This window comes from Enoplosus armatus, chromosome 14 (assembly GCF_043641665.1).
Source record: "Enoplosus armatus isolate fEnoArm2 chromosome 14, fEnoArm2.hap1, whole genome shotgun sequence".
Taxonomy (NCBI): domain Eukaryota; kingdom Metazoa; phylum Chordata; class Actinopteri; order Centrarchiformes; family Enoplosidae; genus Enoplosus; species Enoplosus armatus.
Window position 1 is genome coordinate 4,729,021 of NC_092193.1, and position 13,586 is coordinate 4,742,606.

Sequence of the window (13,586 nt, forward strand, 5' to 3'; positions counted from 1 at the left end):
TTGGGAAGATGCCCACTTGGTTTGGCTCTCAGACTACTCAGGCTTCATTAGCTTCGGCTGAACTTTGGACTGCATTTATGCACAACAGGGCTGCGGATTTTGAACTCCATCTCTTACATTGTATTCACACTGGGAAGTGATTGTTTCAGGGCTTGTGGGGACAACACAAATTATACTGAAGTCAAAAATACTTTATTGGTTCCCTCAATGAGCAATTTGAGGCAAACTGGTTTACAAAATAAAATCACCAACATAAAACACAATAGGGAAGGGGGTTAGGGGAACAGCAGTGACCGATCCATGTTTATTGCTTCTGTGAAAGTATGTTATCCACCTTTTAATTGTTTCGGACCAGACCAGAGGAAGTAGACACACATTAAAACACCGTACCCTTGCCTCTAACTGAGAGCCCAGTGCAAGAAAGAGAAAGAAAAAGACATCTCGCAAGTCTGGCTGTTGAAATGTTAATTGTGAAGCAGAAACTTCCTGCAAAAAAAACCCTGTATACATAAGTTCACTTTTAAGGGTTGAAATGAAGGTTGCATTTAGTCCCTACATTACAGTAAAGTTTGAAAGTCACATACAGAGGTTATTGTTGTTGTGGGATTATTAAAACATATTCCACAGGTACATTAACCTAGTTAGTGTTTAGGGAGCATCCCTGGGTGTGCGGTGCCACACCTCCGAGCACCGTTTCCGCAGCAGCAGCAGCAGCAACAGCGGTGGTGTGATCATGTGACGCCTGCATTTCCGACACAACAATACAACACCGTATCGGTCTGCATTCACGTTCCCTCTCTCCCCCCCCACGCCTCGCTCTCGGTATGGCGGACGGCGAGAGGTCCCCGTTACTATCAGATCTGGGAGATGGTGCTCTTGGCAGCGGTAACGGCGGGGTGTCTCCCGGTGCAGCGTCCTACGGCGTGCCCAACAAACCACAGAGTGAGTATCCATGGTGCTCTCTCCTCCACCGACTCCAGCCTGAATTAGCCTAGCTTACATTAGCTTCCACTGACAGGGCATTCTGATTAGCCTGCTAGCTCTGCTGTGAATCAGCCCATCGGGACTGTGTTTGTGCAGGATATAATGTTAGCTTCCAGGCTACTTCTTTATGAGCATCTCCTGGGGGATGAACTGTGCTGTTTTGCAATCATGACGTGAAGCAGAGACTAAAGGGAATCAGCGTTGTGCTACCTAGCTAACCTAGCAACCGTTATATTAGCTTGGTAGCTAGCTCTACTTAACACCGGCAAACCAACCTCAAAGCTTCAGGTTTGCTGCTCAGTAATATTATCATTATACTATCTTTTATTTACATTTCCTAACACAAATTGGTGCTCGTTTTCCAACAGCTGAATGGTCCCCACTGTACTCGCAAGCTAGATAACTGTACCAGTTAGCTGAGCTAGCATCTGAGAAACACCTGATTTGATTGACATATGAGAGAGCTGCTGAGGGATGCTGCAAGAGAGAGCTGCGTCCAATCAGCGCTCACATAGGGAGGGACGGTGTCTAAATACAATAATGAAAAAGGCATGAGATATAGCTCCTAATTGTGTTTTGCTCCCACAACCTGCTCCAAACATTATTATTTAAACATTGTTATTCACCCTGCTTGCTAGAAATGTGGAGTAGGTCGTACTCTATGTTACATCTGGTCTATAGATGAAACTGTCCCATTTACTTACTCATTCTTTCTCTGATTTCTGCCTGACTCACAAATACGTAGACTCTTGTTGAAACTAACCCCACTCCACATTCCAGGAGTGTTTTTTTTCTAAAGCTCCTTTCAGTTGAACTCGAGACCAAATCTTATTATCTTGTTAATCGCAATGTAAGACGTTACTTGTCATGGGAATTGAGGCTTTATTTTAGTCCATTGCACAACTCTTGTGATTATGTTCCTTCAACAATCCATTCATTTGTCACTGGTCGTACTACTTTTGTATTCGTCATTGTTTCCCCCCCTTGTCTTCCTCCCTGTGCAGGCTTCGCTCCATTCCCCAGTCCCACTCAGCCCTCAGTGCTCTTAGGGGAGGACCCTCCGCCCTACTCTCCTCTCACCTCTCCGGAGAGTGGCAGTGCCCCTGTTATCAGCTGCAGGGTGTGTCAGAGCCTGATTTCTGTGGAGGGCAAGATCCACCAGCACGTGGTGAAGTGCGGGGTTTGCAATGAAGCTACGGTAGGTTTCTGGAGGGATCTGTCCAGCCACATGTAACGCGCACACAGTCTGTTCATATATTGTATGCAGTTGCAACACACTCCTACACTCCACAAAACATGTTTTCTCTCACAAACCTTTAGTGGTTTCTACTCGCACAGGAGTTTTGGTTTTATCCACAGAGCTCACAGTTAGGTCACTAATAGTCCCCATAAAACCCACTGAAAATGTACTGTGTGTAGTATTTAAACATCCTAAAAACACATTAGATGACATTAAATTATAAAGATGGGCACTGTAAGTTTCTACTCTGAACACTGCCCACCAAGCTGGTTAGTCTCGGGGCATAAAACATTGTTTAAAACAGTGTTTTTCCAGGAGATCCAAGGACACTTTTACTCCTCACCAGCGTAAATTGGTTCAATCAAAGTGCATTGAATAATTTAATCTGGTTGGTTTGGTCAGGTGAGTGCGATATCATTGGAATTTGTATGTGCACTAAAGCAATCACAGTGGGACTCATTGTAAAGATGGTATAGGTCATCTTCCAAATGCAAAACAATTAAAATACCACGTTCATCTTCTGATCCATTAGGACTTCTTGATGTTAGAAGACAAAATAAACAAACAAGACTAAATATAGACTAAAAGCACATGTAAGTGTTTGATTTATTTTTTATTTATTTGTTTCACCCATGTCATAAGATGTTTAAATAATTGAGTATGACAGGTCACATATGACACCATTACAGGGTTTTTTTCCTTACTCAGGAAGCCTGAAGTCTGGGGGGGGGGGCAGCAAATGTTGAGAAACTCGAGCACTAACAGCACTAAAGGCAGAGGATAAAGACTGTCATCTTGACAATGACATAACCCTCTATTTGCGTGTCCCTACAATGTTACTGCTTTCATTCACGTCACAGCTGTACCGGCATTGTCCCTGAAATGTTATTAGGTCTTAAGGTGGGAAATTGGTGGTACAGATTTCCCTGAATATCCACCCTTGCTCCCATTCACACATGACACCATGCAGGAAATGTTCCAGAACATTTCAGGGATAGACTGCATGTGTGAAAGGATCTTTAAGATTCACAGGTTAAAGGGGCTCCATGAGTGTGCATCACTAGCTGTGCAGATCGGTGTACAGATGGAAGAGGAAATGCAGATGTACCAATTGGCCATATGAGCCACTTACAGATGGAGGGAACATATGTACATGTACAGAAAATATGTCCAGGGTGTGCAAATATAGATCCTTGGCCACAACCTTATAAAACACACAGATGAGGTTGTATTTAGACTGAAATTAGTCTGGATGTGCAAACATGCATCGCCAGCATTACACATGGAAGTTACGTCATACAGACATGTGTTAAGAGTCAAGTATTGGCTCAAATCCAAAGATTTTTACAGGAATGTGGACAGGAGGCAAAATGTCTAACTGTAGTATCTGTGGGAAGGCAATTATTATTTGTTTAACGTAAATATGTTTCATCTACAGGATCTTTATTGACGTTAATGGGGCCTCTTTGTGTCAGTCCCCCATTGGTAATTAAGCTGAAAGATTAGACACATGGTGAATAACAATTTTGTCTAGCCCGGCTTTACTTTGACAGTTGGGGTGGGATGACAGTCAGTATAAGTAGTAACAAGTAAACAATATGAGTGGTTATTTCACTGCTACAGATTTACGTTTCAAAAACTGTCTTCTTTATTGCAGTTAATGGTTATAATCATGAGGCGGAGCAGCGACAGGGGACAAGCTGAGATAGAGGAAGCGATGTTTAAATATTGAGATGTCAGATGCAAAGTTGGATGACTAGTTCAATCGCAAAGAACATCATACATTCATATTGTGGGGAAGTTTAGTTTCCTGTAACTGTTTGTTTAAATGAATAGATTTTGTTTTAAAAAGGACTGAAAAATAGAAACATACAGTTGAATCAACACCTGAAACATTTTCAACAAAAAACGAACATAACTTTCATAAAGGCAATATTTATCACAAGACTGTTGTATAAGACTGCATTAAAACTAATATATAAATGTTAACACAGACACGTCTCTATGACATGTGACAACAATTTTAATAACTAAAGGTGACTGAAATGAGGAAATCCACTCTATAATGATTACTTGTAATATGAGTTTTCACTCCCTGTCATTGCCTCCCTCCCTACAGTGCAAATACAAACTTGACTCCCACAGCTGTTGTAAGTGAAATTGATAATGGAGCAGGAAACTCACAGGGCTCAATCTGATCTGGTTATCCATCAGCACAACAGACAGTCTGACAGCAAGATGTTCTATTAAGCCCAGAGGAAGGTGTGTGATTCGTATCATTGTACTTGTGTGAAAAACAGATTAAAGTTTCTGTGTGAGCTCTAACAATGTCCTTGACAACTGGCTTTGGCCTGCAGTGTAATGTGACCTAGAGAGATGACACAAAGTAGGCTGCACCAACAAGACGCATATCTGGTAGAAATTACTACTTTATAAGTTTATATTTGGATGATTGGGCATAAATCTAGCCAGTTGTGTAGGGATAGCATGTAACTCATGTGAATTCTGCATACAGAAACGTCTTCAAATATACTGTAGGAGGCTACAGTGTGGGACCAAATCTTCTTATTTGCAAGTCTGTGGGCCAAACATTGTTGAAGCCTTTATCTGTATTTCCCTCTATATTGAAATTAAGGTTAGAAGCAGTGCTAGATAAATCTATTGCTTTGCAGAAGGCCTCTAGAAAGCCTTTACTGTCCTTTCCTTTACCAATAAATGTGTTTTTGATTGCAAGGAGTGATCGCTTGATGTGTTAGCTCATGTCTTAAATTGTCTTTTAATATTACAAAAGTATTACATAATTATGCCTGTTATGTCATTTCAACAGCAACAAGCAGCTCCTGCACTGTTAGGGACAATGAAGCAGCAACAGTATCATGATGATGTATCATGAATGCTGTCCCTTAGTTCCTTACTTGCGACTGCAGTACGGCCACTTCCAATGTCTCCCTCGTGTAGTATTGGTTAATTTCTGTCTGTCAAGAATAATTGTCTTATCTACTCCTACTCTAATATGTGGCTCTACTGTCGTCTTATCTCCTTTCCTGTGTGTCTCTGTCTCCCTCTGCAGCCCATTAAGAATGCCCCAGCAGGGAAGAAGTACGTTCGCTGTCCCTGCAACTGTCTGCTCATCTGCAAAGTCACTTCCCAGAGGATCGCCTGTCCCCGGCCATATTGGTGAGAAATTCTTTCCGTGTGTGTGTGTGTGTGTGTGTGTGTGTGCGTGCGTGTACACCACTGTGAGCCTGCAAATACACTGTGTGTCTGTGTGAGAGAGAAGTGAAGCAGAGGAAACAAGGTGCATTGGGAGCAGCAGTCCCTCAATTAAGGCCATGCTCCCAGCGCAGTTTACATGCAGTGCTCAGCGAGCCGGATGAGGAAATAACAGCCTCATTAGAACAGCCACATCGTGTGTTTCACTTCTGCATATCGTCCGTATTATGAGAGGAGTGTCTGGGTGTATGGGTAATATACAGTATGTGTTTTGTGTTGTGTTGGGCCAAATTTTATTCAGGAAAGGGGATTATGTTGAGGTTTAATTTTCTATCTGCACCTTGCAGCTAAAAAAAAAAAAAAAAAAAAATCACATCATTAATTATGCACTAGATTCCTGCAGAGAAGCTACTAACCAAATCCACGCTTAGCAGATTCATTCATATTGTGATATCAGAGAGCAGAATGAGCACACAAGCCTCAAACAAAAACAGGAGAAAGAAAATTGGAAAAGTTCCATGAGTAAATGTCCCTTGTGTGGCATTTTTCTTTCCATTGCATAAAGAAAACATTTCTGGGTTTCTGAAAGTTCAAATACAGTTTATTAAAAAAGTTTCAATTGCCTTCTGTCAGGAAATTTTCTTAATAAATCGCCAAAAAATGTTTTTCAGGTCAAACAGATGCCAATGTGTTGGGTTTTTTATTGTAAAAAACACAAGGCTGATGTCAGTCACTAAACGTACGGCTTTGGCAGCTCATCTGAACATCATGCTGCTGCAGCCTTGTGTAATTGGTAAAAGAGATAAGATTCCTTGTTTATGCCTGAGGCATTAAATGTGCAAGAACATTTTAGCCTTGTGGTTAATTTTCTGCTATGGAAATGGGTATAAATTTAAACGGCACATCATAAAATCTCTTGTCATTAAGATCTGAAACACATAATTCTTCTTCAGTGCAGTGTGTTTAACAGTTTGTCATGAATGCACAAGGCAAAACATAATGTAGTTTTTTCAAACCAAATGAAATGTACTAATATCTCAGGGACAAAGGAGGAATCTTGTTGAAAAGAGATGCTGACATTTGCTGGCAGGAAAACAACAAACTTTTACTTTCATAGTTGAGTGGTGGGATTCTGCATGTTTCTGATGTACCTGTTCACATTTCTGGTTTTATTACAGTAGACCAAAGGTTACCCATTTAGTTAAAGTGATGATGGCAAAAGGTTGTATATATTCCTCATAGGCCACTTTTCCTGCATTAAATCGCTCTAGACCTCCACTGGCACTGTTTTGCATTCAAACCAGACATGCTGAGTAAAGCAGACACATCTCTGTGCTGCTGTCTGATCAGTGATTCTGGGCTTCTGTAGGTGTCTGAGGAAGTTGATAGCAGAAAGTGTTTGTGAAAATGAGAGGATTGGCTGCTGATGGATTATAAATAGTGAAACTGTCGTCGGTCTTTCCACACCATCAGAATGAGACGCCTGCTCAGGCGGTGATTATTAGCTTGCACTTACGCTGAATAATATCCTGACTTATTTGTGCTGTGAATGTTGACTTTGTGTTTCTGTCTTTTTCTAGTAAGAGGATAATTAACCTGGGTCCAGTTCATCCTGGTCCAGCCAGTCCTGACCCTCAGCCAGCTGGGGCCCGCGTCTCCTGTGGACACTGCAGCAACACCTTCCTGGTACCACACTCTCCCTGTTTAAAAACATTTAATCAGATTTATTTGTTCTTTTCATTTTTGTGACTTTATAGAAAGAACAGGATTAAGAATCACAACACAGTCAGAGTTTTCGTTAATTTCACAGTTAAAGTAAAAGTTCAGCATTTTGGGAAATTTGCTTATTTGCTTTGTTACCAAGAGTTATGAGAAGATAGATGCCACTCTCATTTCTGTCAAATAACAGTCAGCAGCTGCTTAGCTTAGCTTAGCATAAAGACTAGAAACAGTTAGCCTGGTTCTGTCCTCTAAAGCTAGTACATTAGCATATTATATCTCATTTGTTAACCTATACAAAACCCGAAGTGTAAAAACAACATGGGGTTTGACGCGGGACCATGTGCTGGGCTATTCCTCAGCCGTGACTTCAGGAAGCCACTGCTCCCGTCCAAGAAATAGTCTGGCACATAACACCCCCCCCCATAAAATCTTCTCTCATATCTCGTATCTTTTTTCGAGAGAAGAGAGAGTGGTATCGATCCCCATTTAACTCCTGGCAAATAAGCAAAATTACTAAAATGTCGAACTGTCCCCTAATGTTGAAAATTTCACATTTGGGCTGCAAACAAAATGTAATTCTTTGAACAAGGAAGTTCATTCTTGACCTGTTACAGTACAAATAGTCTGAGCTCAAAGTCCACTTTCTAGCTTTTAGAGCCTTCAATCACATCTCATAGTCTTCATTCAGCAAATGGAGGTGGTCGAGGCATCATAACATGACAAAGTTTCACACCAGCTCAAGCTCAAAAAGCTAGTTATTGGACCTTGAGCTGAGTTCTTTTACAAAATTTAATGAATTATTTTTGTATATATCCACTAAATGTCGTGAGATTCCTATCATAGGTTTTTTAAGATGTATTGCCAAAATACAGAAAAGCAAACTACTATGATTTAGCATAGGTTTAAAAATAATAATAGTAATAATAATTCCGCTCTCAAACTGTAGCAATGGTTTTATTCTAAAAGCCATTAATTGATTGCCCTCATCAACCTCTGAATTGCAACATCAGTACAACAAGTGTTTATTAAGTGTCTGGCACAGGGCCCCACCTCTACGATCTCTCTGAATGAAATATCTGAAAAAGACACAACCAATAAGATCACCTTCACTATAGAGAGCCAAGAAAAATGTTTATGAAGAGGTGTTGCATTACTATGCCCAATATCTGAATAATAAAACTGCTTTGGCATTTGCTTTTTTTGGCTTTCGAGCAAAGCTTTTATCATTTGTAGCTGAAATATCTTGTGACAGTTTCAGTAGGCCTCAGAGGTTTTTCTTGTGAAATGTACTGTAGCACAGCCAGGAAAGTGAATTATTGAAAAGCCACAACATCTTAGCACCAGGCCAAGTAAATGCTGAGTTACTGGTGTAGATCAATAACCCTATCAACTCTCTGCTGATATATTAGGCCCATTTTGTGCTAAAGGGGAAGTGAAATTTTAACTTACTGCTCTTTAACAATGTATGGGACAGGTAAAGATGGTTTGGATATATGGTGCAAGAGAATCGGGCAGCGGAGTCAGAGAAAGAGAAGAATAGAGTTATAAAAAGAGGCTAGATGGATGGTTCAGAGTGTTTAGCATTCAGGTGGACCTTTCCTACCTGCTTAAAGACAGGGCGGCTGAATGAAAATACAAATCTGTGCCCTGGGTGGCGTTGCAGTGATCCTTTTGTCGCAGATCCGGTGATAATGTTCTCTGTGCTTCCCATACAGAGTGTTTTTTTTTCTCAGAACAAGAAGAATGTGCAGCATGCACTGTGTATTCTGCTCTGCAGGCTTTACAAATGTATCACTCCCCAATGTTAGGGAGGGAATAAATGTCTACACCCGGAGAGAAAACTATTTTTCTTTCTCATTTTTTGGACGGCATGCAGCGCCTGTTGGCAAGAACTTGGATTGTTGTGTTAAATTTCTTTAAATATGTCATCAATCCATGCAGCAGCAGGTGTATTTAAAGCCATGGTCCAATTTAAAGATCTGTAATTCCTCAAGGAATTTATTGTAAAAGCTGTACATTGCCTTCACGTGACATGTACTTGCAGTCAAAGTAGTAGCCCCAAGTGCAGATTTGCATGTAGTGCTGAGTCGAATTGTCATTTAATTGATTGTTCAATCTAAAAGTTATCGACAATTGATCCTTACAGTGAATGTAATTCTAGTACTTGGAGGTGGTGATCGTTGGGCAAACATGCATGTTGGTTTTTGGCTGAAGCTGAAGGTCACATGTCTTTCTCTCTGTAATTTCAGTGGACAGAGTTCACAGACCGGACGCTGGCCAGGTGCCCACACTGCAGGAAAGTGTAAGTAGCTATAAGCAATTCATCCATTACATCACCTCATTCTTGCTGTACTTTTACATTGTAGATTTACATCCTTAGGCTTTTGGCTGAAGCTTTTACTCAGTGAAAGCTGCAAAGTGTGAGCAGGTAGTGGCTTCAGGGTCTTTCTCAAGGACAGGACACACACTTGTGTTTTGTTTTTTTTTGTGAATCAAGCCAGTGACGTCCTGTTTGTGTGACTTTGTCTTTAACCTCAAATGCTGCAACACATTTTCCTCACCAGCCTCGGAGTGTTTACATGTGTCTCATAACATCATGGGGTTTCTGATCTGTGGGATTTAGCTCCATGTATGTTTCATACGTCAGGATTTGCCTTGAACTTTGCTGCAAACCACATTCCTTTATCGCTATCTCCATAAGCCTCTTAACATGGTGAGCAAAGTTCATGGGACTTTAGGGACGGGAATTAGCAGGCATAACCAGATATGATGCAAATCTCAAGAATTATTATTTCAAGCCAAATCTGTGATATTACTTGGTTTTATTTAGTGATTTCTGGTCACGCCTAGAACGATGAACTTATGCAGAACAATGGATGAGGTAAAACGTCAAACAAGTATTTAAAAAGAGAGAACGTGTGTCTTCAAAGTTTTAAGTTTTTGGCTGTATATTTCCGAATAATCAGAACAGACCCTACAGGCATCTGTCAGGCACACAAAGCAACATGTTGCCTTGTTTCTTTTTCCACAGCATTGAACTTCACAAGGTGCTAAAAAAGAGATGTGCCAATGTGTCGGTTGTATTACTGCAACACACAGGTGTGCCTTTTGTGAACAGCTTTAGTCATCAAGTTTGTCAAATCTAAAATAGCCTCAGAACCTGGATTGAACCTGGACAGGTGCTGCTTGAAGCTGAGTTTCTGCAGGTGTTCATCCTTCATGTGTTATTTCAGCCCTGCACTTCCAGTAAGACTTTACCTGCTTTGGCAGCAGTAAAAAAAAAAGAATTATACATTCCCAAAATATCGAAACAAAAATTATTCTTGTGTAATTTTTGTGCTTTAAAAGATGCCAAATTAATTTTTAACCCCCATCTTTATTATTTAATTGGATTTTTTCACAGAATGCGTTTTGACAGGTCATAGTGTAAATATGGTTATTGATGGCTGAGTCAAGGCTTACTCGTAATAATGCCTGTGCTTTTCATACTGTGACAAGTCAAAATGCCCGCTGTGAAAAAGGCTTATACTTCAGAAAGACGCGAGGTGTTTTGTTAAATTAAATAAAATTTTGTCTCTCCTCTGTTGGTCCTGCAGCTCCTCCATTGGTCAGAGGTATCCCCGGAGGCGAAGCTTGTGGTGTTTTCTACTCTGCTTGCTATTCAGCATCTCCACCGCCGGGCTGATGGTGAGTGGACGCCACCAGACACCTTGCTAACATCCAAGAGATAGAGGCCTCTTGTACAGTATTAATAAGAGATTATCAATAGCTGTCTTGTAGGCATTCATCTTTTTTAGCAGGCTAAAAAAAACAAATCATTGTTCAACTATTGTCTCATCTTTTCTAAATCTGTCCTCCCTTTTTAATGAAAACTGTGAAAACCTTACAATTGCAGATAAAACAAAGGGTAGGAGGAAGAAGCGGTACGATTACAATCTCTGCTTTTGTTGTCGCTTGCTTAACATGGAGGGTGTGTCTCCTCACAGCTGCTCTCCAGACACTATCTGACAGGCCTCTATTTGTCAGTGAGATACAGCACACACAAACACAACCTAGTTTAACTGTAAGCAGTGTTCAGGTTGCAACACCAGCTTCAACACCCACTGAATAGCAGAACGGATTATATTATTCCTGGCTAGTTTTGACCTTCTGTTATATGTGCATGCAACCATACAAGGCTCACAATGCAATTTATATTTTCTGTTTTTACTTGTTGCTCTTATTTCATTGGTTAAAGTCAGTAGAATGATCTCCTAATTATAGCTCACAATTTTGTAGACAATCAGTTAAAAATAAAAGGAGTGCAAAAGATAAACCTGGATACAGAAAGGACCAGAGAGTCGATACATTCTGCTTCATAAACAGCAGAGGGTGCAAGATGAGCATGAAACGGCGCCCCACAGTATAGACACATTGAACACAGGATGCATACATGCCTGCCAGCGTGGAGAACAGTAAGCAACGTGCAAACAATAAATGTGCTGTATTGACAGCATTGTATGATGCTGGTGTAGTGGCAATAACTGTCACAACATGAGATCAGGTTGTGTTTGATAGAAAGGTTGGTTTAATTATAAGAATGGCGCAGGAGCACAGGGTTTTGACAGTTCAATCTCTACGTTGCATCAATAAAATTTATCGGCAACAACCCGAGACAAGTAACGGAACAAACTTCATTTCCAAACTGCATTTAATTAGGAATAAGGAAGCAGTGGTTTTACAGTAGTTAAGAATTGAGGGTGGTTATGGAGACTCATCAGCTGTAAAAACTTTACAGATCATTTGCAGGAGAAGAGGGAAGAAATTCACTTCTGGCTGAGGTATTCATTTCTTTTAAGGCAGCCACACAGAAACGTACCTGTCACATACACAAAACCTTATCTGGGTGTCTAGTCCTGGACTTTAACATGCTCGGTGGTTTATTCTAGATAGCATTAATCATCTGAGCCAGGGGTGTGTATCATTGAGGAGATATCTGGCTGTCAAAACAGGAAAGAATATTATTTATTACAGGCATTTATGACATTCCTGAGAGCAGTAAAACAATATATATGAAAAAATGCTCCCTAAATCAAGTTACTGAATATCTTTTAACTCTTTATACCCATATTAGCTTTGCTCTAGTGTTGTGACTTTGAAACAGGAATTCATATTTCCATATTCTCAGAAAATCCCTGTGGGTTCTCTCAAAGTCACTTTTGCCATCTTCATTAAATAATTTTCTTCTGAGCAGCTGCACACTTGATACTTGATGGGAAAGCTATTTTCTCTCTTATCCCTCACTCGCTCTTAAGTATTGAATATGAGCTCTTCCATGAAAATGTGTGCACTTGAAACAGAAACAGCATCACTGCATCAGTCTGGTGCAGGTGGATTAATAAGTGACTATAGATACTTAAAATACACTAAAGTTTTAGTCTGTTTTGCATGAAAATGTCCCTTAAGTGAATTTGTGTTATGCTGTCATAGAAAAACCAGACTGGCTTGTCTTTTAACTAACTTGTCTTTGTACTGCATACTTTTGAAACTGGAATTTGAGTATTGCAACAACAAAAGTAGGTCACATAATAAATGCATAGAACACTTTCGAGCCTAATTGTAGCTTTAGCTCTCCGGTTCCTTGCTTTTAGCCTGATTGGACTGGATCTGGCTCATTATAACCACCACAACACACTCAGAATGTGCTTCTAATACTCTTTTAAAAGGCTTTTTGAGCAACATCTGATTTTCTGAAACTCCCTCTGTTGCGTTGGCTCTCTCCAGGCTGGAACGTGGGTGAAGGCTCAGACCTACCAGGGGATCTACGCCTCCTGGGCCGTGCTGCTGCTCCTGGTTCTCGTCACCCTGGCTCGGGCTTTCTACTGGGCCTGCATGAGGGTCAGCCAGCCCCTCCAGAACTTCACATAGAGCCCCATTCCAACTCTGCCGCACCCTCTTCCCAACCCACCAGGCAGGAGGAAAGATGGCTTTAAAGAAAAAAACAAAACACAAAAAACAGAATATTTATTTAAATCCAACTTCAGAAAGAAAACGTTCTCCTCCTGTCCCCTCCCTTTTAGTCAGACGTGTTTCTAAAACTGGATGGCGGTGGCTGCGACTGCTATATATCTATCAGTAATTATGATGACGCGTATAGCCTAATGTACTGTTTATCTGTTCTAAACTCGTGGCCAGTGTGGGGTTCATTTTAACATTATAACAATGATAACAAGTTTTCTTCTTTCCCCCTGCGCTGTTTATACATTTTGGATTTAGTCTGTGGCACATCTGTTGCACTCTCGCAACTTCTAAAATGAGGGCTTGAAGTTTAGTCTTAGATGTGAATATTGCCCTTGTTTTTGTTACGGGAGGACTCTCTCTCTCTCTCTCTCTCTCTCTCTCTCTCTCTCTCTCTCTCTCTCTCTCTCTCTCTCTCTCTCTCTCTCTC

At 40.7% G+C, this 13,586-nt stretch overlaps 1 protein-coding gene across 1 annotated transcript; it reads left to right on the forward strand.

The window, feature by feature from the left end:
• Window positions 1–824: 824 nt before the first annotated feature.
• pip4p1a (phosphatidylinositol-4,5-bisphosphate 4-phosphatase 1a) lies at window positions 825–13,066 on the forward strand. Its single transcript, XM_070919528.1, has 7 exons — window positions 825–942; window positions 1,989–2,182; window positions 5,295–5,401; window positions 7,018–7,123; window positions 9,409–9,461; window positions 10,756–10,846; window positions 12,923–13,066. The coding sequence occupies exons 1-7, from the start codon at window positions 825–827 to the stop codon at window positions 13,064–13,066; spliced, it is 813 nt and encodes a 270-aa protein (XP_070775629.1).
• Window positions 13,067–13,586: the final 520 nt, after the last annotated feature.